Below are 23,405 nucleotides of genomic sequence, written 5' to 3' on the forward strand. Positions count from 1 at the left end.
ATCTGTGGTAAAGTGATGATAACCCCATTTTATGGTTGGGGAACTGAAGCATCGAGAGTAATGGCAAAATTGTCAAGTGTCTGCTAACTTGAGATGGCTAGGGCCTGATTTTCAGACTTCATAGCATTTTTATAGTGTTTTATATGTTCAAGGCACAGGTCTAATCGACATTGAGTACCCAGAAAATGAACACCTAGTGAGTGGCCACTTGTAGAAAACTTGGTTTAAGTGATTCCAAAGTATCAGTTCTCTATGGTGACATTCAACTGCTTTAACCATGAGACCATCCTTTCTTTTCCTGCAGTCTTCACCTCATTCACTGTATACCTTCAAATTTCTGCAGCAAATGAAGCAAAAGTCCTAAAAACATACTTGTCCATCACACAATGGATTAGTTCTCTGAGCATCAGTCATCTTGTACACAGAATGAGGCAGGGATACTTTAGAAATTACATGCTCATGTAACTCCTGTCATAATGCAGATAGACACACAAGAAGACATGCATGCAGCCTTGACTTAATCTAACTTTACAATCTCAGACACGCTTTTTCTTTAATCTATACATAATCATTTTTACAGCTGTTCTATAGGGTTACAGATGAACAGGCCAAAAATAGTGAACTTTTTCTTGTGGGTATGATTTGCTACACGAGTCGACATTACTGTGCCTTTGCCTTTCATACGAAGAGTTGCAAGTGGGTGCTGTTCGATGATGCAAATGTGAAAGAGGTAGGCTTTGTATTATTGCTGCTAGATTTAATGACCTTTATTTTTTTAATGGTACGTTGCGCCCCAAATATTTTTTCTGCATTAAAACAGAACTTATTCTTTTGACACCAGACTTAAAATGCAAACAAATGTCCTCATTTTCATGAAAAGTAGTTTGACAAGTCAGTTTTAAGTGTTATAAAAAAAAATGAACTTCACTGTTCTTAAAATGTGCAATAATTGGATAGTAGATGTTAGTGCGATTTTTCTTAAAAATATAGGTTTAATAAGTAATGAATATGATAAACTCTGGCTGGTATCTGTAATGTGTTGATGTTTACTATGCTGACTCATATGCAAATGTTTGCTTTTCTGCCCTAACTTGCATACATTTAAAATGAATAGTACAGCTGCAGTTGTTCTGTGTTTTCAGGATCAGACATTCAATTCATGTAAAATGTCTTTGTTTTATAAAGATATGCTGAAATTTGGGTTTTAAGTACCAATTAGTTTTATATTTGCAAAAATATGGGCATTTTCTTATTAGGTTGGAACAAAATGGAAAGATGTGGTCTCCAAGTGCATTCGATGTCACTTTCAGCCATTGCTGCTATTTTATGCTAACCCAGATGGTACAGCTGTATCAACGGAAGATGCTCCTAAGCATATCATTCACTGGTCTCATTACAAAGCAGCTGCAGGACATGGAGATGACTTGGGTAATAAAAGTTTTGACTAATACCATTTTTAATAGAATATGACCAATATCTGGGGGGTAATTGATTAGCTGTCCTGATCTTAAGTGCCTTTATCAATAATTATCTAAATGTCCTGATAGCATTTGGTGTGTGTATACTTAACATTAGAACTATCAAAAATAATGTTTTGTTGCAAATGTAAAAATGTAGATTGACACACAGTTAAAGGATTCCTAACTAGAAACGTTCTTTAACTGTAAAAATTCACATGGCTAAAAAACTAAAATTACACATTGGAAGAATATAGTAAAACTTACTTCTCTAAGTTGGTACAGTCAACCTGCAGAACTCCTTGCTGGAGGATGTTGTGAAGGCCAAGACTATAATGGGGTTTAAAAAAGAACTAGATAACCTCATGGAGGATAGGTCCATCAATGGCTATCATCCAGGATGGGCAGGGATGTAAAACCATGCTCTGAAGTGTCCCTAGCCTTTGTATGGCAGAAGCTGGGAATGGGCGACAGGGGATGGATCACTTGATGATTACCTGTTCTGTTCATTCCCTCTGAAGCACCTGGCATTGGCCACTGTCGGAAGACAGGATACTAGTCTAGATGGCCATTGGTCTGACCCAGTATGGCTGCTGTTATGGTCTTATGTTGACCTAAGTGATCTCACTTAACCGAGAAAGAGAGAACTTTGATTTTTCTATTGTGTGGGGTTCTGTTTTGTTTGTGACTAAATAGTATAACTAATTGTATTTATTTGGTAAACAGTATTGAATATGTAGTCATGGCATGTTTGTCTGCATGAGAGTAGATGGGTGACGGTATATTTGTATTGGTTTTTTTGATACCCCCAAAATAGGATAAAACTGAAAAAATGTTTTGAGGAAAAACTGTGAGCAAGTGATAACAGTTCATAACCTTGAAGCCTTGAGGTTGCAGGAAACATCTTATTTAGGGATTCATTATGGAAGGGCAGTGTAGTCTCTGTGCCTGGTCAGAATCTAGCCCTTCAACTCTGTAGTGTTTGGCTGTTGTTTTCTAGTGGTCCTATCTGTGTTATAAAATTTGAAAGTGATGACGAAAGGAAAATTGGATTTGGCCTGTTCCCATTCACTTTGTGCACTGTTGCCTGATGGTGGCCATCTCAAGGAAGAAAATCAGAATTGAATGCCATCCCCATATTTATTTTTGGCAAATTGCATAATATGTAACATATTACAAAAATCTTCTTGTATGCCACAAACTATTAAGTAAACTATTAAGTAAAACTTAGTGATCCAAAACTAAACTTTCTAATTCTTGGAATTAAAAATAAATGTGGTAAAGATCTAAATGAGCAAGAATTTCATTTCTGAAGATTAATTATGTTTAATGTTGTAGGATTTGAGAAGTCATCCATTCCAAAGTCAGATCTCACAAAAGAGAATGGATTTGGAGAATGTGCTAGTCAGAAGGGCATTAAAAAATTTCAGACAGACAATTCAGCATTCAGTAGAAGCCCTATTCAAGCAAGTGGTGGTAGGGGGCCAGGTAAGTACCTTCTTAAATATGTAGTTTGCTAACTTTTGTCACAGCACTGTTACTTTAGATCCATTTTCTTAAGCTGCAAAGCTTGTTCTGAAATAGTTACATCATTGATACTGAACTTTCAGTCCACCTACCATGGAGAATGATTAAATGACGTGAAAAACTATATTTGAACTTAGCCACCATATGACTATACATACACATAAGTCTCCACTGCCCTCCTGCCCCACTAAAAATCCACTATTGTAATAATATTGGGATGTAGTTATTTAATATAATTCTTTGCTTTTTATTTGATCTTTCCTTGTCATATGTTTGGAAAGCATAAGTGGCAATAGTCACTTCCTTTTTATGGTGGGTTTCTGCTATATTTGTTAAAACATCAGTCCATTTTTGTGTAAATCAGATTTTCAAGTTGACAAACTACAAAATACTCCTATCAGGATATCACAGTTGAGTGATGCTGATGCAGGAAGGGCACAACTTGCCCTCACTTCCACACCCCCGCCTCCCTTTATTGGGTTGCCAATGTGGTTTACACCTTAAAGACCAGTAAGAGAGAAGGAATGAAGGACCTAACCAAGAGAAACTGGTTCTGCTTAATTAAGAGATTTATTTCTTTTCTCTGTTAATTACCCCACCTGTCTCCTAGTGTCTAGATGTTAGCTAAAATTACTTTTTTCTTACGATTTGAAACCAGACTTGATGGCTAAAGTACTTTTTTCTTTCATTGTAAATTTTTAAGACGTTCAACTTGCTATTAACTCACTTGGAACCCAGGGTGACCCAAAATTGGAGACTGCTCACTGACTGGGAAATATCAATTTAAATAAAACAGATTACAGATTATTTACTTGAAACTCTACTATATTCTCAAAAACAAAGCTTTGCTTTTGATGCAGTAATAAGTATTAACTCTCTGCTTTGTTTTAGTATGAGCCCTAAAGGTTGATTTTCATTCAGATCAAATACAGTAACTTCTCGCTTAACGTTGTAGTTATATTCCTGAAAAATGCAACTTAAAGCAAAACGATGTTAAGCGAATCCAATTTCCCCATAAGAATTAATGTAAATAGGCAGGGTTAGGTTCCAGGGAAATTTTTTTTCACCAGACAAAGGCTATATTATACTCTGTGTGTATGTGTATATTGTATATAATATAAAGTTTTAAACAAACTATTTAATACTGGTACACAGCAATGATGATTCTGAAGCTTGGTTGAGGTGGTGAAGTCAGAGGGTGGGATATTTCCCAGGGAATGCCTTACTGCTAAATGATAAACTAGCAATCAGCTGAGCCCTCAAGGGTTAACTCGTTAAGGAAGCCTCACACTCTACAAGGCAGCATGAATGGAGGGAGGGGAGGCAGCATGGCAGACAAAGACAGAGAGACACACTGTGAGAGAGAGAGATGGATGTGCATTGCCCCTTTAAGTATGCTGACCCCACTCTAAATAGATCAGCAAGTTGAGACAGAAGCTGTTGCCAGGAAGCTACCACCGTCCTGAGCCCTGTCGTATCTTCTCACCCCCCACAACCCCGCTCTATGGAAATGGGGTAAACGTGGCGCAGGGGGGAGAGGGACTCCCTGACATTAGCCCCCACCTTCCCCCCTGCACAGCAAGCAGGAGGCTCCGGGGAGCAGCTCCAAGGCAGAGGGCAGGAGCAGCACATGGCAGTCGGGGGAGGGACAGCTGAACCGCTGGCAATAGATAGCCTGCTGGGTGGCTGCCGCACAGGGAACTTAAGGGAGCTGATAGGGGGCTGCCGGTCCACCCTGGTTCCAAGCCCCCACCAGCTAGCTCCAACGGGCTTCTCTTCCTGCAAGCAGTGGACAAAGCAAGTGGCTGTCAAACGACATTATAAGGGAGCGTTGCACAACTTTAAACAAGCATGTTCTCTGATCAGCAAAGTAACAATGAAACAACGTTAATCAGGACGACTTTAAGTGAGGAGTTACTGTATGTTCAATAGCTAAAATTAAATCTTGATTATATGAAGCGCAGTTAATGTACATATTTTGTCAAATTTATAACTTTATATTTGTAAGGATCCCTTTAAGGTAAGTTTTATATATTATTGTATTAACCTTAATGGATTTTGCTATGTGCAGACTGTCTGGGATTTTTAAAATCTGAGGTAGATAAAAGGTGGTTATGTGGTCTTTTTTTTTTTTAAGTAATTCTATTAACATTAACTTGAAAGTGAAGGTATAGTAAGAATAATTATACATGCTTTTTGCCATGGCTATTTAGATAAGATGCAATAATATTTTTGCAGTTAAGTTAGGGCACAGTGATCAGAAGGACAAATTAAAGGACATCTCCAAAGAGTGTGCCCAGAAGGCAGTTGATATGAGAAACTTTTCATCCTACCTAAGAAAAGCTGCAGATAGAGGACCAAGAAGAGACTCTGGGAGACAAAGAGGTACATTTAAAAATCAAACTTTAGAAACAAATGGCTAAAATAACATTTTTAATCTAGACAAATTGATATGTGCTAAATTTGCTACTTGAGTTAAAGAAAAAAAATCCCAAGATTAAAGTCTCCACTCTTACAGATGTTTTTAAAATTTGTGCCATTCGAGGTGGCTTTGTTTTTTTCTTTAAATTGTGATGGCATAGCAGGAATAAATAGCTGTCTTATGCACAACGTCAGACAGGGAAGATTTTTATGAAAAGAATGTACTTGAAGGAGAACTTCAATACAGCTCTTTCTCTCTCTTTCTCTCTTTCATTTTACAAGATCTAATAGGGGAAGACCGCTCTCATTTTAAGTCCGGATCACCTCCTGCTGGAAATGGATTTACACACTACACTGATCAGCGCCTATATGGTAGCCAGGGAAGAAGACCTTACAACCATGAAAGAGTACCAAACCAACCCAGGCCTGCTGCCCAGGTCTTAGGGTCAAATAAAAGAGACATTTTTCCTGCTGGGGAGAAAATGATGAGCAGGGCTAGAGCTGACAGTGCCACTGGCTATGATACAGACAGCAGCCAAGATTCTAGGGACAAAGGAAGTATCAGCAGAAGCAGAAACAGAGGTTGGAAACCTATGCGAGAGACACTAAATGTGGACAGCATTTTCCGTGAGACTGAGAAGAAGCAGCATAGCCCACAGCATAAGGCAAGTCCAAGCAGTAAACCTAAACATGAAAAGGAGCAGAGCTTTAACAATTGGCCAAAAGAGAACCAAACCCAGAAAGGGTTAATGACTATTTATGAAGACGAAACAAAACAGGAGACAGGAAGTCGGAGTTCCTTGGATTCAGAAGGAAAAGGAAATACTGAGAAAATTAAAGGATTTACAGAGAGAAAAATCCATGCTGACAGTTGGCAGATGCAAAGGACTGAGTCTGGATATGAAAGTAGTGATCATATCAGCAATGAATCTGCCAATCTGGATTCGCCTATTGTTGAAGGAACTAGCCCACTGGACATCAAGGGTATTAAAGAAACTCTTTCCTGCAGGTAATGCTAACAAATACTCTAAATAAGAGTCTTAACCAAGTGTGAATTGTTTTAGTGCCATATGGTGTTTTCTGGATTGTGGGTAAAGTTAACTGTCTGAAACGTTCCATCTTTTATTGTAGGAAACAGTTGTGGAAAACTAGGAAAGGCTGGAATTGGGCCCTAGAGAATGGGGGAGGTTGTGTAGGAAACCAGTGCAAAGTCAAATAAACTCTTAGACTAATTATGAATTCTGTATAATCACCATGGCCCAACATTTTCACCATTCAAAACTCTCATTAATTCTTATGAGACTTGGACCAATTCTGCAGCCCTTACATGTACCTTAGCGAGTAGAATTTATGAGAAGGCTGATGGACAAATCGGTGAGAATGGTGTGAAAGCACTGTTGCATGTAATCTAGAATGAAACATTTAATTTATATAGAACTTTAGATGTACATCTTGCAGTTCAGTGGGTAAAGTGCGCCAAATAAATCTGTGCCTCAAAGAGCTTATAACACACCAGTTCAACAAATCCTAAGCACTGTTTGTTAAACTTCTTGCAAACTGTAATATACTGAAACAATGAACATTAGATGATATAAACCTTCAACAGCTTATTTTCATGGCTCTCTAATACTGAAGACCTTGAGTAGTGGGTTCTACCTGCTAGGAATCCAAATTTTCTCTTCCTCTGAACCATGGTGGGGTTTTTTAAAAGCACCAAGCTCTGCCACTTAAAATGGTCCTTACTTTCCTAGCCAATGACTATTTTTGGTAGTAGAAATACTGCAGATAAATAACTGAATTTCAGTGGCAAGTTGCTTATACCATTTTTTATATGTACTTTTCCAATGCTATGTCTACACTGTGTGCCTTACAGTGGCACAGCTGTGCTGTTACAGCAGTGCCGCTGTAAGATACGCTGTATAGCCACTCTTTGTTGGCAGGAGAGAGCTCTCCTGCCAACAAAATAAAACCACCCCCAATGAGGGGCGGTAACTTTGTTGGTGGGAAAGTGTTTCCTGCTGACAAAGCACTGCCCACAATGGTGCTTTTTATTGGTAAAACTTCTGTCAGTCGGAAGTGTTTTTTCACACCCTGACAGACAAAAGTTTTACTTTTATGACCCATTACACAAAGTAAAACTATTTCCCCATGCTTATTTTTCCCCCTACTGTTACTCACACCTTCTTGTCAACTGTTGGAAATGGGCAATCCTGATTATCACTACAAAACGTTTTTTTCTCTCCTACTGATCACTCTTGTTATAGTGGGTATGGCAACACCCATTTTTTCATGGTGTGTGTGTGTAGGTGTGTATATATATCTTCCTACTGTATTTTCCACTGCATGCATGTGATGAAGTGGGTTTTAGCCCACAAAAGCTTATGCTCAAATTAATGTTAGTCTCTAAGGTGCCACAAGTACTCCTCGTTCAGTTTTAATATTGATACAAACAAGATGTTAATGAGTAAATGCATGTCTAGACTAGGAAAATAGGTTGTGTTTAAAATGTGTTATGCCTAGTGTAAACAGGTTTTATGCTTTTAAAAAATATTTTAGCTGGTCAGTGGTTAGTGGTCAGCACAAGGCTCTGCTGTGTTAACCCCCAAACATTTTAGGGTTTAAACTTGTAACACTTTGATATATTTTCAGTTGTTTGTATCTAGGTGGATGTGATGGTAAATATCTGTCAAAATATAACTCTTTTGGAATGAAAAATCATAAAATCCATTTCTCCTGTGTCAAGAATGACAAAAATTAAGCCATACTTATTTTAATGGTTTTTCTGGAATAGTTTTATGTAAAAGTGACATGGAACATTCACTTGGGCCCATATTTCATTCAAGGAAAATGACATGCAATATTTCCCCAGATTATGGTCCCATTAATTGTTCACTCTGCACAATCAACCCCCTTCTTCCCCAAGAGGTAAACAGATGGGTCTTACAGCATGACCTGAAAATTTCCATATTCTGAAATAAGGAAGGAAGCAAATTCCAAAGCCAAGTACCCTTGCTGAAAATTTCTGCCAGAAGTAGTATTTTGAGGATGAGTTTTACCAAAGTTTTTGTGTGGCAACTGCCATGGTAAATCTATCCATTGTTTACCACAGCATAAGCACAGATCTAATAATGTAAATCTGAAAAGTGCATAATAAAACAGTCTATAGCCCAACATAAGACCATTCTTCTCTTCACTGAGATCTCTCTTCAAAACAGACTTTTTCTTTAAAGATTTCTAAAGAAGAACATTACAGTAGGTGGTAATATTTAAACATAAATTAAGCAAACTTCCAGTTTAATTGCTTTGAGTTTTGATGTTATCTGGTCCACAGATTCTGTCTGATCCATTATTTTCCCTTATATTGGTTAAAAGTCCTTTGGGGCAGAGCTGTTTTTTCCTTCTATAGCTTGTACAGCGCTGAAAAGAGTTTTAGATTATTAGTCTGTTGAGCAATTGACAATTGTGGGAGAGAGGGAGGAAGAGTAACTCTTCTACTCTTTGTAGCTGGATGTTCATGTACTTTTACAAGATTCATCTTTGAAGCTGAATCAATAGTATGTATTATTGCAATCTTTCAGGATGCTCAAATCAAAATGAAGTGCTATTTTTCCATTAAGGCTTACATAGGGGCAGGGGGGTGGGAATGTAATTCTGGCTCTGTAACACCACATTTGATTGTATTTGACCAATTTGCTTGTTTCAGACAATCTAACTTTGACATGGTAATGTTTTTCTGCCTTGAAGGTATTAAACTAAGTTTTAGTGCATAAGGAAGGTTCTAACTGCATGGTAAAATTAAAAAAAACTTTGAAGAAAATGGCAATAACATAAAATTGTGTAAATACAATGAGTCATCCTTGTGGCACCTTAGAGATCAACACATTTATTTGGGCATAAGCTTTCGTGGGCTAAAACCCACCGGACTCCTCGCTTTTGCTGATACAGACTAACACAGCTACTACTCTATAAAATTTTGTGTGTCTGTGTGCTTGTGTATGTATGTTTGTATATAATATAAAAACTTTCTGGAGAGGAGGAATTGAAAAGTTAAATATTTAAGACCACATTTTTTTGCATGTGCCCATTTGGAAATTTCATCAATATTTGGAGTTGAGAGCTTGTCCTTTCTTTAAAAGGTGTCTTTTTCTCACTCTGGTAACTGAGAGGAAGATTTTTAAAGGCAAAATGGGAATTGGGCACCTAACTCCCATTTATGCTTTGGAATATTTATCATTTAAGGGGAAATTTTCAAAACTATATCCTGCCTTTTCCCAGGCCTTCATTAAGGACAAGTTTCAAGTAATTTTTGTTCCCAACTAATGTAAGTTGTCAGTCACCTTTCACATCCAGCACATCATTTTTCAATCACTGATAACTTTGAGAACCAACTATAGATATTCTGCTCACCTGCAGAGTATACTGCTTAAACCGTAAGACTTGTAAATTTTGTAAGGAGAGGATTAGGTCCTAAATTAATGTTTTTATAGCCAAACTAATGTTTTATACTATAATACATGCAGTTCTTTGTGTGTACACTTACATATACGGGCAACTGTAATTGTGCACTAATGTTTAAATTTTAAACTACAAGGTCTATTTTATTTTTCAGTGACCAGAATCTGTCGATCAAATATGCTGAAAGTGTGTTGCAGTCTACCTCCCAGCAGAACAGAAATTATTTTGATGGTGAGAATTTTAACTTGCATATTTACTACAAAGTTTTCTAAAGAAACTCTAGATGTGCTGTTGTCCAAAATTGCTATTTTAACAATTACTAAATTTTAATACTGTGTAAAAAGTTGAAAGGTTCCAGATAGACTTTGCATAGTTACTGGTAGTTCAAATTTGCAGAGTTGACAACCCAATAAAAGTGAATTTCTCCTTCTCTTACTATGCCAACTGTTGCTGCTTAATATTAGATGACCAAGTCTTAGATTTGCATTGGCAAAATGGGCAAGTTCACGTGAAGTTAATTTGTATAGGGGTGAATCTGAACAGAATCTATATAGTACTGGGAATATGTCCCACTGGGCCACCATTTTCCCATGGAGAGATGCATTGCTTCCATTCTGTACATATCCTATGTGTTTGTAGCCTTCTCCTGTCTTCCTGGTGGCAAGCTGGCTCTCTTTCTCCACAATGAATACTGATATTTTGATTTATTCTTCAAATACTGTTCCATTACTCAGTGTTCTGACTAATCTTAATAATTTTGAGTTTTTCACATCACAACTTGGTAACCCAGGCTAAACTGATGCTGTTTGGTATTTCGGTAACCATGTTACATGTTCTAGGAACACTTACAACTTTTAATAAATCTGTATGAGAGAGCTCCTTTATTAGGCAGCCTCATTTGTTAAGAAACCACACCAAGTGATTTTAAAAACAACCAACCAACCACTCAAGTGTGTTGGAACAGTAGTTCTTGTCTTCTCCATACTGTTTACCCTTTGCTGCAACAGAGAAAAGCTTGGGAGACCCTATGACCCCAATCTGGTCATGAGGCTCATCAGACTGTCACGTACCCATGTATTAGAAGATCCTCTCTGTTAGTTAACTGATATTTGTTGAATCCTTGAATTATCACTTAAATCATGTTTCATTGTAAAGCTGAGTTGACTGTTACCTAATTCAGATTGCAGTGCGCTAGTGCAATTTTTTGGTTACCCATGTCTTTCAGCATGCTGAATTAGACTGCCTTTGTTTCTACAGTTTACTTAGCTCTCATACAGTGCTTTCCATTGGTAGATCTCCAAGCACTTTTTTTATAGATGGGGGAAACTAAGGTACAGAGAGTGGAAGTGACTTGTAGAAGGTCACCCTGCAGACCAGTGGCAGAGCTGGAAATAGATCCCAGGTCTCCTGAGTCTCAGTGCAGTGCTCTAATCACTAGGTCACACAAACAACTTATCCTTCCTTATGTATGCTATACATAGGCATGGCAGAATTCAACTTTTTTTAATAATTTTGAGCTTTTCACTTTTTATAGATTTAAATGTTCATAATTTTGGGAAATCATGCGGTGGGAGGGAGGGGAGACAATGTGGAGGTTGAACAGTAATTATCCAATGACATTAGACATAGAGATTCAAAAAGTTAAAGCTTCATAGCTGTTAGAACAAATTGTCAACATCACATATCAAAATATTCAAATGAAATATCCTTAAATCAAACTCTTACATTCTCAAACAGCGTCTTTCTTTGCCTAGCTGTAAATTTCAGTTATTATTGATGGAAATATTTGGGGGGGAGGGGGAGAGGGGTTATGTTTCCTGGGGTTACCCAGGGTTGTGAGGAACCTTGCTACTGCCTGCCCTTAGCAAGACGACACCTTGTCTGTGCCTGCTGTGGATCAGTTTCCCAATACCACCAGCCTCTGGCAATACAAGAACTGCTTTCCAGGCCTTACTCTTTCTTTACAGGTTAATGATAGGCACAGTCCAACCCACAAGTCTTCCAAGTATCTGCCTGGAGTGCCTAGCCCCTGATCCACTGGACGCTCACAGAATTCCCAGATCCAAAGGAACAGTACATCACAGTTTACCAGTGATATCATAGAAGACAGCTCCACTTAACACACAGCACTTTGCTTTGTTTGTAAAGAAAGCAAGTTTATGCAACATAGAACTGAGTCAAATGATAGCATGCAGAAACACTGGAAGTCAAGGATTACATATAAAGTAAAATCATAACATGCATAGTAGAGGCTAAACTTAACTAAAAAGATATATTCATAAGACAAAACAAAAGCTCACCTAAAATCCTTCCATGGTATTACAGCCAGGCTTGGCTGTGATCTTCCTTTACGAAACAAGCATGCTGTTGTGCCTTCTCAGTGGAAAAATTCAGAGGGGTGTTTTTCCTGTCCCTAAAGTTATAGTTCATTGTCTGCACTTGCAGACAGGATAACCTTCATTGCATGTACTTTTTTTTTCTCCTCTGGAACCTTCGCAATCACTTGATTAGCATTCTGCTCAGATTGTAAGTGGGTTGTCCATTGTGAACCTTACGTTACGCAATTTATGTGTAGACAGATGGATAAACATAAACCTCTCTCACCCCTTTACTGGTGACCAGCCTCAAATCAGAGAACTTAAGAACATAATTTTCAGTATCATATATGCATAACTCCTTGCATGCTATCCATGTACATGCTGTCCATCATTTCACAATCATTGAGGACTCGTAGGACACTAGCTTTCATTAGAAACTTTACATAATATACTTTGGTGAACTAGCAAAGTAAATGCCAGAGCCAAGGGATCCCTGTAGCCCTTATGCACTCCTGTTGTCCCTGCCAGTTGGCACCAAGAGTTCTCTGGGTCACAAAGGTGAAATCAACATTTACCAATAAAAATTTAGTCCTTCCAAACCTAGCCTATATACCCTTATTTGAAATAGTCCCAGAGTTCCATCTCCTCTGTCTGCCTTTCAAAACTTTTTCTCTACCACTTGTTAAATTGAAATCTCCATTTTTACTGCTCGCCAACAATCGACAGCCATTATAAGTATCTTTCTATTATGAGGATGAGAATGTATAACATTTTTTTTGTTAAGCCTTTTTAAATTCCTTGGGTGCCCTTCAGGAATTTTCTTCTCCAGAACTATAGATCTTCTGCTGGGTATAAACTCAGTACTAAGTCAGATCTTAAATAGCTGTACACGTCAGTCAGAAGCTTTTCGTTTTCATCCTATATGTAGCAATATTAGGAGGAAATACTTACAATAAGGAAATCAACTTCCTTTACATATTAAAATGTCTGGATTTTTATAAGGTTGGTAAGTGCCTCAGCATATAAATATTACAGGAAATAGTATGAGGTCAGCCAAAATCATGACCTCATGTCTGTGAAAGTTACATTTTCTGTAATTGTACAAAGCAATCTGTCAGCTGTTGGCAATGAACATTAGGCCACTTGCTAAGAAGACACTTGATTTTATAATTACCTAGCTGTTTTTTTTACTCCTCTGTTGGACTCGTGTAGTTTGGTTTTTTGGGGTTTTTTTTAACCTTAAATCCAAATCTACAGTATATTTTCTCTGCCATTATTCTAATTCTTTATTGGATATACAGGACTACTTTTTCAATCTGGTTTCCTTGTCACATGAAGTGAATAACTTAAATTGCCAGATATTGTGTGGATTACCTAGAATATATTTGCCCTTTACGTTTATGCTACTACAAATTGTTGTTGTATTGTCTTTGTGTATCAGTGGGAGAATGGACACTGGTCTTCACTGGCAGTAGGAATAAGTTAGTGGCAATGTATCAAAGGATACCTTCAGTACCTAATGCAAATTAGATATAACCAAACAATATTTGAAATTTTCAGTTGCTGAGGTATTCAGAGGTTACTGAATAAACTGTGTTCAAATACTACATTTAAAAATATTATTTGTATGGCAAATATTTCCTCAAAAATGCATAAGTTCCAAATGATGCTGATGTTTTGTATACAGAATCCTAAATATTCCACTTCAGTAACTAAATATTTACTGTTAAACTATTCAGAATCTATGTACTCTTCCAGGTCAAAATGGGTATTTACAAGTTGCAACAAATTTTTTTCCTTTTTAAAGCAAGTGTAATTAGTGTAAATTGTAAGTAATGGGTATAGTGCATTCTAACAGTTCACTTGGGGGAGTAATGTTGGGATAAAGGGCAGTTAAAGGAACAAATCAGGTTGGCATATGCTCAGATACATAGGTGTAACCACAAACCTTATTGGAGGCAGAGGGAAATAGAGATGCTTTTGTCTGTTTAAAGAAACTTGTAAATTTTAAGTTTGCATTGGGCCAAAGATTCTATTTTGATTTGTCTAAAATATACAAAAAAGATGTCTGTCTGGCACTTCATGTGCCTTTCAATTAAGTTAAGGAAATAAGTAGTCAAACTAAACCAACCAAAGTCCCCGACCAGCTATTGTACTAACCTCTTAGGGATGGGGTGTACAAGAAATATTACTGTAGAAAGTTACACATACCCCGAACAGAAAAACGGAATTCAATCTAGTTCAGATTCCAGCTCTCACTGGCTACTTGTTTGATTAGGTTTTGTCTTGTTTCCCCTTTCCCCTCCTCTCCATCTTTATCATGGAATTAACTTTGTTTTAATTCTGCTATCAATTACTGTACAGTTAGAAAGTGCTGAGTACTTTTGAAAATCCCACCCTTGACTCAGCTGTTCACTCTGATCAGTTTTGATACAACACTTGCATAGTCATTCCTATTTATTAGTGAATTTAGTGTTCAAGAAAGCTGCCAGCTTGACTGCACAAGAGACTGAACTCCTTTTATTTTAGAAGGGAGAGATGGCATAAGCAGTGGCAATGCAAGCTTTCCAGCTGTCCCTGCCAGTGTTTCTCAAACTTCTAAGCTGAAGAGACCTCCTTCGTGGGTGAGAGGAAAGTTTACTTTCATCTCCCATCTTTTTGCCTACAGACAGCCTGTTACTTAAGCCTATTTAATGGAATTTCTTGCAATGTGGACACCTGTCCATGCTAATTAATGGAGAGAGCACTTATTAATTGACTCATGATGACTCCCTCTCTGACATAATGCGGTAGGTCTACATATTGTATTGGGATTTTTCTCTGCCTGCTTTATCACATTTTTGTTGAATCATATGTTATCATAATAATTTATTTCCAAACTGAATATGGTTATTCTCCATTGACCTTAGATCCATTCTGTATCTTCTGACAGAGGCAGTAAAATTTCAATAAATGTGTCCCAAACTCCATACTTATCTACTAAGCAAGAGGATTATAAAATTTATAAATATCAATTACAGTATTTCAATCAAATTTATTTTGCCATGGTCATGTATGAATGACTCATTAAAACAACTCTTGTTATATATCTTTTCACCCTGATGAATGGGATGGAAAAGGTGAACTGGAAATCAGTCTCTATATATATAAAGTTAACTATCCATTTAAATGCAGTGATGTGGAAATATTCAGACACTTCTCTCTTTGGCCTTTGTTAGTCATCAATATGTAGAGATTTTAGGACTTTAGAGAATTGATAAAGGGTTATGGAATATTTTGTGAGTATTGTGGATGTTTGTAGCTAGTGAAGCTCCATAATAACTAAAGCCTTTTTCATCATAAAGGTTTTAGTGACGTGTAGAAGGAGTTGAGTCTTCACCTGAATCCTGGTGGCTAAGTGTTCACAAAACAACTGCAGATGCTAGGGACTGAAGGAGAGTGGAATTACCCTGTCACCCTTTAGGCTGCTCTCCTTAGAATGGGGTTTTGAGGCTGTAACAGGGTTCACTACTCTCTGCTGGCTTGCCTCCTCATGGCTCACCTGGGGAATAGCTCACCACTGGTTACCAATAGCTCCCCTTCCTGCGGTCACTCAGCTGTTGTCGCAGTCTTACAGGACTCAGGGTAGCCGTCTTTGGGACTCTGGCTGCTCCCTCTTCATGACTTGGCCCTCTAACTGGATCACAATACCTTCTCTTCTGAGGTCTGTCAAAATCCCTCCAGACTAACTGTCGCCCTGCCCTTCCTGGCAGTCCTCCATTCTATGTCTAAGGCGGTGCAGCTTCCCCAGTAGCTGGTAGGAGAATCCAGGCCCACCCTGTACTCCATGTTCCCACACAGGGACCCTGTGCTCTGCAGCTATGGTCTACTTACTCCAAGACCTGATTGCTATTTTCCTGGGCTCTGTCCTACTTCCTCCTCCTATTCTTTGGCACCTCTGGGCATCTGAGCTTCCTCTGCTCCCCATGGCTACTTCCCCATCTACATAGCACCTTCTTATTCAAGGATCTTGAAGGGAAATGCTGCACATTCTGCAAATGAGTGAAGTGAGTTAAGGGTAAAACTGATAATACAGATCTTTAGTCCTCGGCTCCCAGTTCTCTTCTCTTTAGGAATTAACAACTAATTCCTTGCATTACTAAAGCCTGCAGTGCTTTTTAAATAAAATGTTAGCTCTGTCATACTGCTAATACAGTGTCTCATCTGTTGTAAACACAATTGTTTTAACAGCATCAGACAACCAACTGTTCGTTTGAAATCTTTTTGAATTAATAACGGGGGGAAAAAAACAATGAATTCAAACACAAGGCTCAAATTGTTTCAGTTCATTTGAGGATAGGTGTCACGTCACATCCCTACCTGAGTAAAAACGGGGGAAGAAAGAGACGTAGTGTAAGGATACTTTTTACTCAGGAGAAATGTGATGTCTCATTCCCCTAGTGAAAATTCAAAGCATAAATTTACAAAGGAAAAAATAGGAATATGTCTTTTAAATTTTGTCCAAATGAACTTCACATATTAATCTTTGCTTCTTTAACAAAATCCAGTCACTGCCTTTAAAGGCACAGTAAACGTATATGACAGTCTCTCTTGTTTTATATTCACAGATCTGTGTACTGAAGTGTACAGCTATTTAATTTGCATAATGTGAACCATGAACTATAACAAGAATATTTGTTTAGAGTGGCTTTAGTTGTGACTTACTCCATATTTAATTGTCTAAAGTCTTCCTTCTAGTCAAATATAGTTAGAGGATAAAATGTCTTGTGATGACAAATGTGATTCTTTTAAAAGCCTGTTTTTATAACAATTACATCAGTGCAAGTAAGTGTGAAATGACATCCCAGTCTCTAATTTTAAATAACAAGAACACAAGATTTTAATCTATCCCTTAAACTAAATCTTTCTCCCCACGCCCCACACAAAAAAAATCTGGTAATATTTACAAGAAACACCAATTTAAATCCAGTTTTTAAAGTTATTGCAAGACACCCCTTCACACACATCTGATCCATTGTTCTGTCTACATGTGTGCTTTAATTTCTTATTTTGGTCTTGACCCTTCTTTCAGCCAGGTTGCTATTTGAAACCCACACGCAAAGTTTGCATGAACCCTAGGGACAAAACCTAGGGCCCGCTGCCACATACTGGACTTTCCTTGAAAAGGAGGAGATTAAACCATCAGGAGTATGTAAATCGGGATGTAAAGAAGCAATGTAGTCTTCCTCTGTAGGGAGGAAAAGCTGGATGGAGTGAGGCCCAGTTCTCCCCTTTCTTCCTTCTCCTATGGGAGGCGGAGAAAAGTGGAACATGATGCTTGCCCCAGGAGAGAGAAGTGATAGAGCCTACCTCTCCTCCATCTCTTCCCCTGCCCTCCCCCAAATGAAGAGGAACTATTTTAATCTAATATGGGAAAGTTCTGGATTGTAATTATTTAGGGGGCTTTTAAAATCGCGCACTCAATAGCCAGTTTAAAACTCAGGCCCTCCATTTTTTAAAGATCTTTTTTGATTCTTTTTAACTTGGAAGGAACAATTAATAAATACCCAAATAAAATTTGTGCTTAATTTTGTAGCATGGAGAGAGAAGCTGCCCACTAGTTGGTGCCCACTGGAGAAAGTGGTGTAGGAGGGTAGAAATCATTGCTGGCAATTCTAGTTATTAAATCAATGTGTATATGCAGTGGAGGTAAGGAAATGTTTAATTTGCAGGTTTCTGAGAAGTCATGAAATGTGTGCAGATGAATTACTTGTAAAATTAAGAATACTATGCGCTTTTTAATTGGGGGTTGAGTAGAGCGAAAGCACCGTGAAACCTAACATGGATCAAGATGAAACTAATTCTGACAATCAGATTAAGCCTTATCAGATCTTTTTTTAAACAATGATTTCTGAAAGTACATAAGCAAGTGCGATGTGCATGTCCAAGTGAAGGGAGGGTATATAACAAGAGTGGATGTCTGTTAATTACAAAGGTCCTTCATTTCATTTCTGTTAAAACATCCATGACAGTAATACTATAGTCTAGTTTTTCCAAGGTTCAGTCCCAAATTTAAATCCCTCTGTAAATTCTTCAAATATAACCTTAAAAAAAAAACATTTGTCACACAGAAAATACTGTCAGTCAGTCATACTTTGGCTTCTTACTAATAGTTCTACATTTATTCTAAAATATATATAATCAAATCTGAACTGCTGGACACATTCATTCATAAAGAAGTGAAGTTCCTTTTGTTTACTAAAATTGGGTATTGTATATTTTATTTGCAATATTTCGACAATACAATAGAAAATATTTTCTAAAGCATGTGGAAATACAATCTTCACCTTTTTGGGGTGGCGTGGTGGTGGAGTTAGATTACTCGGTGGATAGAAGAATGGCTGTTGTCTTTTAAAAACAAGGCTATCTATTCAGATATTTAAGTGAGAAGGTAAATCCCAAAAATCTGACTGGCTTGTATTTGAGAAATGCCAAAATTATCTTTAATTTATTGTTTGAGTTTTTTATGATGGTGTTGAGGCTTCTGCTGTGCAGTATGGTAACATCTGCCATACTGTATTTAGGTTTGCAAAGAACCTGGAGCCAAAATTCCCTATAGATTTCCCCCCCCCCCCCCAGCCTTTTAACCATGCATGGATCTCCATGTCAGCAGAAGAGAAAAATAGCACAGCTATTTTTAAATTAGCTGGAATTCCAAATGCACAACCTCCCGGTGTCTGAGAGCGGCTGTGATTGAACGCCTGCCCCAGTGACATTCTAGTGATTGCTTGCAAATCGCTGCTGCCTCCTTGTGCCCAACCGAGGGACTTCACAGCTCCTGAAACAAAATTCAGTAAAATCATTAACTGAATTGTTTAGCTAGGAACCGCAGTTCACATTTGTCATTTTATGGGGAGTAAGGAGCAATTTTGTGTGTAAAACATATCTAGATAAAAATAAAAACCAAATGATTTATATGTAAGATATAAATTTAGAGTTTGCATGTTAAAAGCTTAAGTATAATTACAGAAAACCTAGTAGCAACTGTTAGGCTAAAATGTATTTGTTAGCTTATTTTTTTTACTTTAAAAAGTTAAACTTCTTCCATGCCCACATTCTAATTTTGGATCTAAACTTATTATATTTTCAGGTCAATATATTATGGGGGGGGAGGAGGAATTCAAGACAAAATGTCTACTTTTTTTCTATTGAACAACATTTTAAGACATTTTTCGCAGAATGTCTTTGAGTATGAGGTTCTTAAGATAAAGCAACCTTTTTTCCTGACTTCTGCTCTTTGGACCCATGGTTCCTCCTTCAAGAAAAAAGTGCAAATGCCAGTAGCCATCTTTCAGACAGCACTCCTCTGCCAAGTATTACTATCGGACAAAAGAGGACCTCAGATCAGCTGAAGGAGAGAGAGATTCCACCATAGGCAATCCTATTCTGTTTCCTCTTCAGTCTGGGGCTTTCACCAGACAACAAATTTGATGCCACTGTCAAAAGCCTGAGAAATATTTTTAATGTCTTGGCCTCCTGATGGCAACCACCTCTTATTTTAAGAAATCTTGGCAGAAGGCTTGCTGTGGAGTCAGTGGGGATCCTGGCCGCAACACACTGACATAAACTCTGGCAGTGCTGCAGCCAGAATAGGGTTGGCTGCCCCCGGGCTACTTCCGAACTCTCCCTCTGGAGATACCTGGGTCCGGTGCGTGTCCTCTGTGAGGTCAAGCACCATGGGGTCCTCTGGGTAACTGGCAAGGAGCAGGCTGGGCAGCTCCTCCAGGCTCTGGTCGGTGTCAAGCATTGGCAGGTCAGGCCAGTCCTCAGGTCCGCCGTAGGTCACCGGGGTCTCCCAACTGGGAGCTAGGCCGGCGGTGTCTGGCCTCTCCAGCAGCTGCTTCCTGAGTGAGCTCTGGGGTTGGGCTTTTATACTTCCTGTCCTGTGCCTTGACCTCTGGGGGGCGGGCATGGGACTCGCTGGCTGTGCTCTCTCTGGTGTGGAGAAGGGCTCATCCCACTCTGGGGCGGCAGGGAACCACTCTGCCTCGCTACACTACCAATACAGGGTCCTGCCTTTTAGTCTTTCCACACCACCAAGGGTGTTCATCAAGTGCTTGGCAATTGTGGCAGCTCATCTAAAAAAGGCAGGAATCCAGTTCTGTCCATACTTTAACTAATTCAAGGAAGATGACCCCAACCAGGTGAACAACTGAATTCAGGTAACCCTAAAGCTTTTTGCCTTCCTGGATCTCAGTCAACAGAGAGAAATCCACTATGGTGAGAGTATAGCTTTCATTGGAGCAGGAGCAGTGGTCTCTAGGTCAACAGTTTACCTTCCAAAGGAAAGATTCCAAATAATAATAGATCTTACCAACCAACTTCAAGATCACCCAAGAAAATCAGTGAAAACATGCTGGACTTCTTGGACACATGGCTTCAAGCTCCTGTATGACATAGTTTGCCAGATTTCACCCATACTCTATTCAAGTGTTCAAATCAGTATATCTACAGTAGACACCATGTGCATGTGATGATCATGGTCCCACAAGAAGTAATCTCATTAAACTGGTGGAAAGACTGATCCTCTTCAGGTCTGCAAGAAAGTACTTTTCTCTACCCTCTGCTTACCGAGACTTGGGTGACATTCCTCTATTCACTAACAAATTTATTTGAGCATAAGCTTTCGTGAGCTACAGCTCACTTCATTGGATGCATTCCGATAAAGTGAGCTGTAGCTCACAAAAGCTTATGCTCAAATAAATTTGTTAGTCTCTAGGGTGCCACAAGTACTCCTTTTCTTTTTGCGAATACAGACTAATACAGCTGCTTCTCTGAGTCCTCTATTCAGTAGCCTCTTCCTCATCTTCTCGATCACCTTTGATTTAGGGCTTTATGGTCTCGTCAAGAAGCCTGTCTCCATATAAATGTCCTAGAGCTCAGAGCCATCTGCCTGGCATGCAAATATTTCTGCCTCTTCAGGATTCGACAGTACAAGTGCCAACGGACAACTTCATACCTGTGCATGTCAACGGGCAGGGAAGAACAAGATCATCTCCATTCTGTTGGGAGGCTATGCAGCTTTGGAATTGTAGGATCTTATTCAGAATACACCTAGTGGATCAGCACCTTCCCAGCCTTTAGAACACCTTAGCTGATCAACTCAGCTGGAAGTTCTCAGACAACCAAGAGTGGTCTGTTTTAAATATTCAGTACTACAGAATAACTTTTGCAAGTGAGGATTCCTAGAAACATATGTATGCCACAGACCAGGCCAACAAGTGTCAGATATTTTGTTCCAGGGGGCGTTTCGAGCCCAGGCCCCTTGACAGATGCCCTTCTCATCTCCTGGATGCCAGGACTGATGTATGCCTTTCTGCTGATTCATTGTGATACCAAGGGTTCTGAGGAGGGCGAATCAAGACATAGGACAGAGCATATATGATAGCCCTAGCATAGGATAGGCAGTTCCTGTATTCACAACTGATGAACCTTTCAACACAGCCTGTCCTCCCCCCTTCCCCCCCATTGGTCTACGGGCCCTGCTCAGTATTGTTGTTCAGAACAATGCTTAATCCTATACCTGAACACTGCTTCATTACATCTGACAGCCTGGATACGGCTGGCTGACATCTACCAAAAAAAGCTGTTCAACTGAAGTTCAGAACATTCTGTTCCAAAGAAGGAAACCTTCAACCAGACTACAAAGCAAAATTATTACAAGCAAAATGGAAGAGGGTTTCCATTAGGGCATCTCAGCACCAGCTGCCTCTCTTGACATCCCCAGTTTCAGCAGTATTAGATGGTTAGCTGTGAAACAAGCTGAACTTTATCAGGTCCATAAGGGTCAGGGTCCGGGTCCATTTAGGAGCAATATCTGGGCATTACCCTCCTATGCAGGGCCATACTACATTTTCTCTCACTACTGTGCCAAGATTCCTTAAAGGCGTCAATACGGTATTAGCAGGATTGATTTTTCGCACCCTAACCTTTGGTACAGGGAATAGGTTGCTATTTTTCAGTTGCTTTTTTAGTGGCTGGTACATTAACTAGAAGGGTAGGGGAAACTTATGCTTTCATGTCAGGTTCCCCTTATACAGGGTTTCATAAATACAAGGTCTCTCTTAGGCATCACTGAAGTTTCAAGGTGGTCTGAGTTCCATATGACCCAATCGATTTGCTTCCTAGTTTTCTGTCTCAAACCTCATTCAACCCTGGGAGAAGCTAAACTTCACACGCAATTAGTGTAGTAAGGATAACTGTCTTCCTACATCAACAAGGCAAAATCATTCAAGAACATGCTCAATCTAGTCATGGCCTTTGCTGATAGTTAAGGGGCAATGTATACCATCACAGAGGTTATGTAAGTGGGTCTCCAGCTATATAAGAACATGTTACAAGTTAACCAAGTTAAATTCACCTTGCTACATTAGAGCTCATTCTACTGGAAATCATGCATCCTCTGTTGTCTTTTTGAAGAATGTCCCTCTTCCTGCAATCTACCTGCAAACTCCCCACACCTGCACCACAGATTGCAGGAAGAGGGACATGGAATCCATGTAAACAATTGCTCAGAAGAATGGTTACTTAAAGTAATTGTGATTCTTCAAAATGTGTTGTCCATGTGGATTCAATGACTCTTCTTTCTCTGCTGCTATGGTGTCCACCTTTCTGTGATTCTATATTGGTGAAGTAACTAAGGGTAATTGGGCCTGTTCTGCCCCTTTATGCACTTGGATGGTGGGGACATGAGAACATCTAGGGCACAGGCATGGTCCCAGTGGACATTGCTGGTGAAAAGAATCTGACCTTATGCACATGGGGGACATGGATACCAATAGCATATATAGTAAATATATCTTGAACACAGATACTGCACGATTAAATACCTGTTCTATATACTTTTCTGGGAGTTGAAGTTAACCTTTAACCTTGTGCCTCCATGGACCCACAGCATATAGAAATCTTAGAAATGAACTGTGTCCATCACTTGCTAGGTGTTTAAGCATGTGATATTAACAGAGAAATCAGAGGTATATTTTTAGTAATTAAGCTCTTCAGTATGTAGATATTTTATTAGGTCTTTCTTATTAAAAAGCCCCTTTTTGAAGTGTAACAAATCGAACTTGTGAAAAACAGTGTAGAAGGTTTTTCACTGGAAGTGGTTTTGTTGATCCATATTCTTTTCATTGTAATGTTGAAAATAATGAACAGTATCCTGTTTAGTGGAGGTTTGTTTTGTTAGTGT

At 38.8% G+C, this 23,405-nt stretch overlaps 1 protein-coding gene across 1 annotated transcript in view; it reads left to right on the forward strand.

Annotated features, from left to right (window-relative positions):
* Nucleotides 1-23,405, forward strand: part of USP53 (ubiquitin specific peptidase 53) — a 63,173-nt gene that overhangs the window by 35,489 nt on the left and 4,279 nt on the right. The window contains exons 9-14 of the mRNA XM_084627047.1: nt 581-730; nt 1,257-1,428; nt 2,796-2,945; nt 5,223-5,369; nt 5,688-6,414; nt 10,015-10,091. Coding sequence (XP_084483173.1) covers nt 581-730; nt 1,257-1,428; nt 2,796-2,945; nt 5,223-5,369; nt 5,688-6,414; nt 10,015-10,091 — 1,423 coding nt within the window. The remainder of the gene's footprint in view (nt 1-580; nt 731-1,256; nt 1,429-2,795; nt 2,946-5,222; nt 5,370-5,687; nt 6,415-10,014; nt 10,092-23,405) is intronic.

The sequence above is a fragment of the Lepidochelys olivacea genome (assembly GCF_965140295.1).
Source record: "Lepidochelys olivacea isolate rLepOli2 genome assembly, chromosome: 4".
Taxonomy (NCBI): domain Eukaryota; kingdom Metazoa; phylum Chordata; order Testudines; family Cheloniidae; genus Lepidochelys; species Lepidochelys olivacea.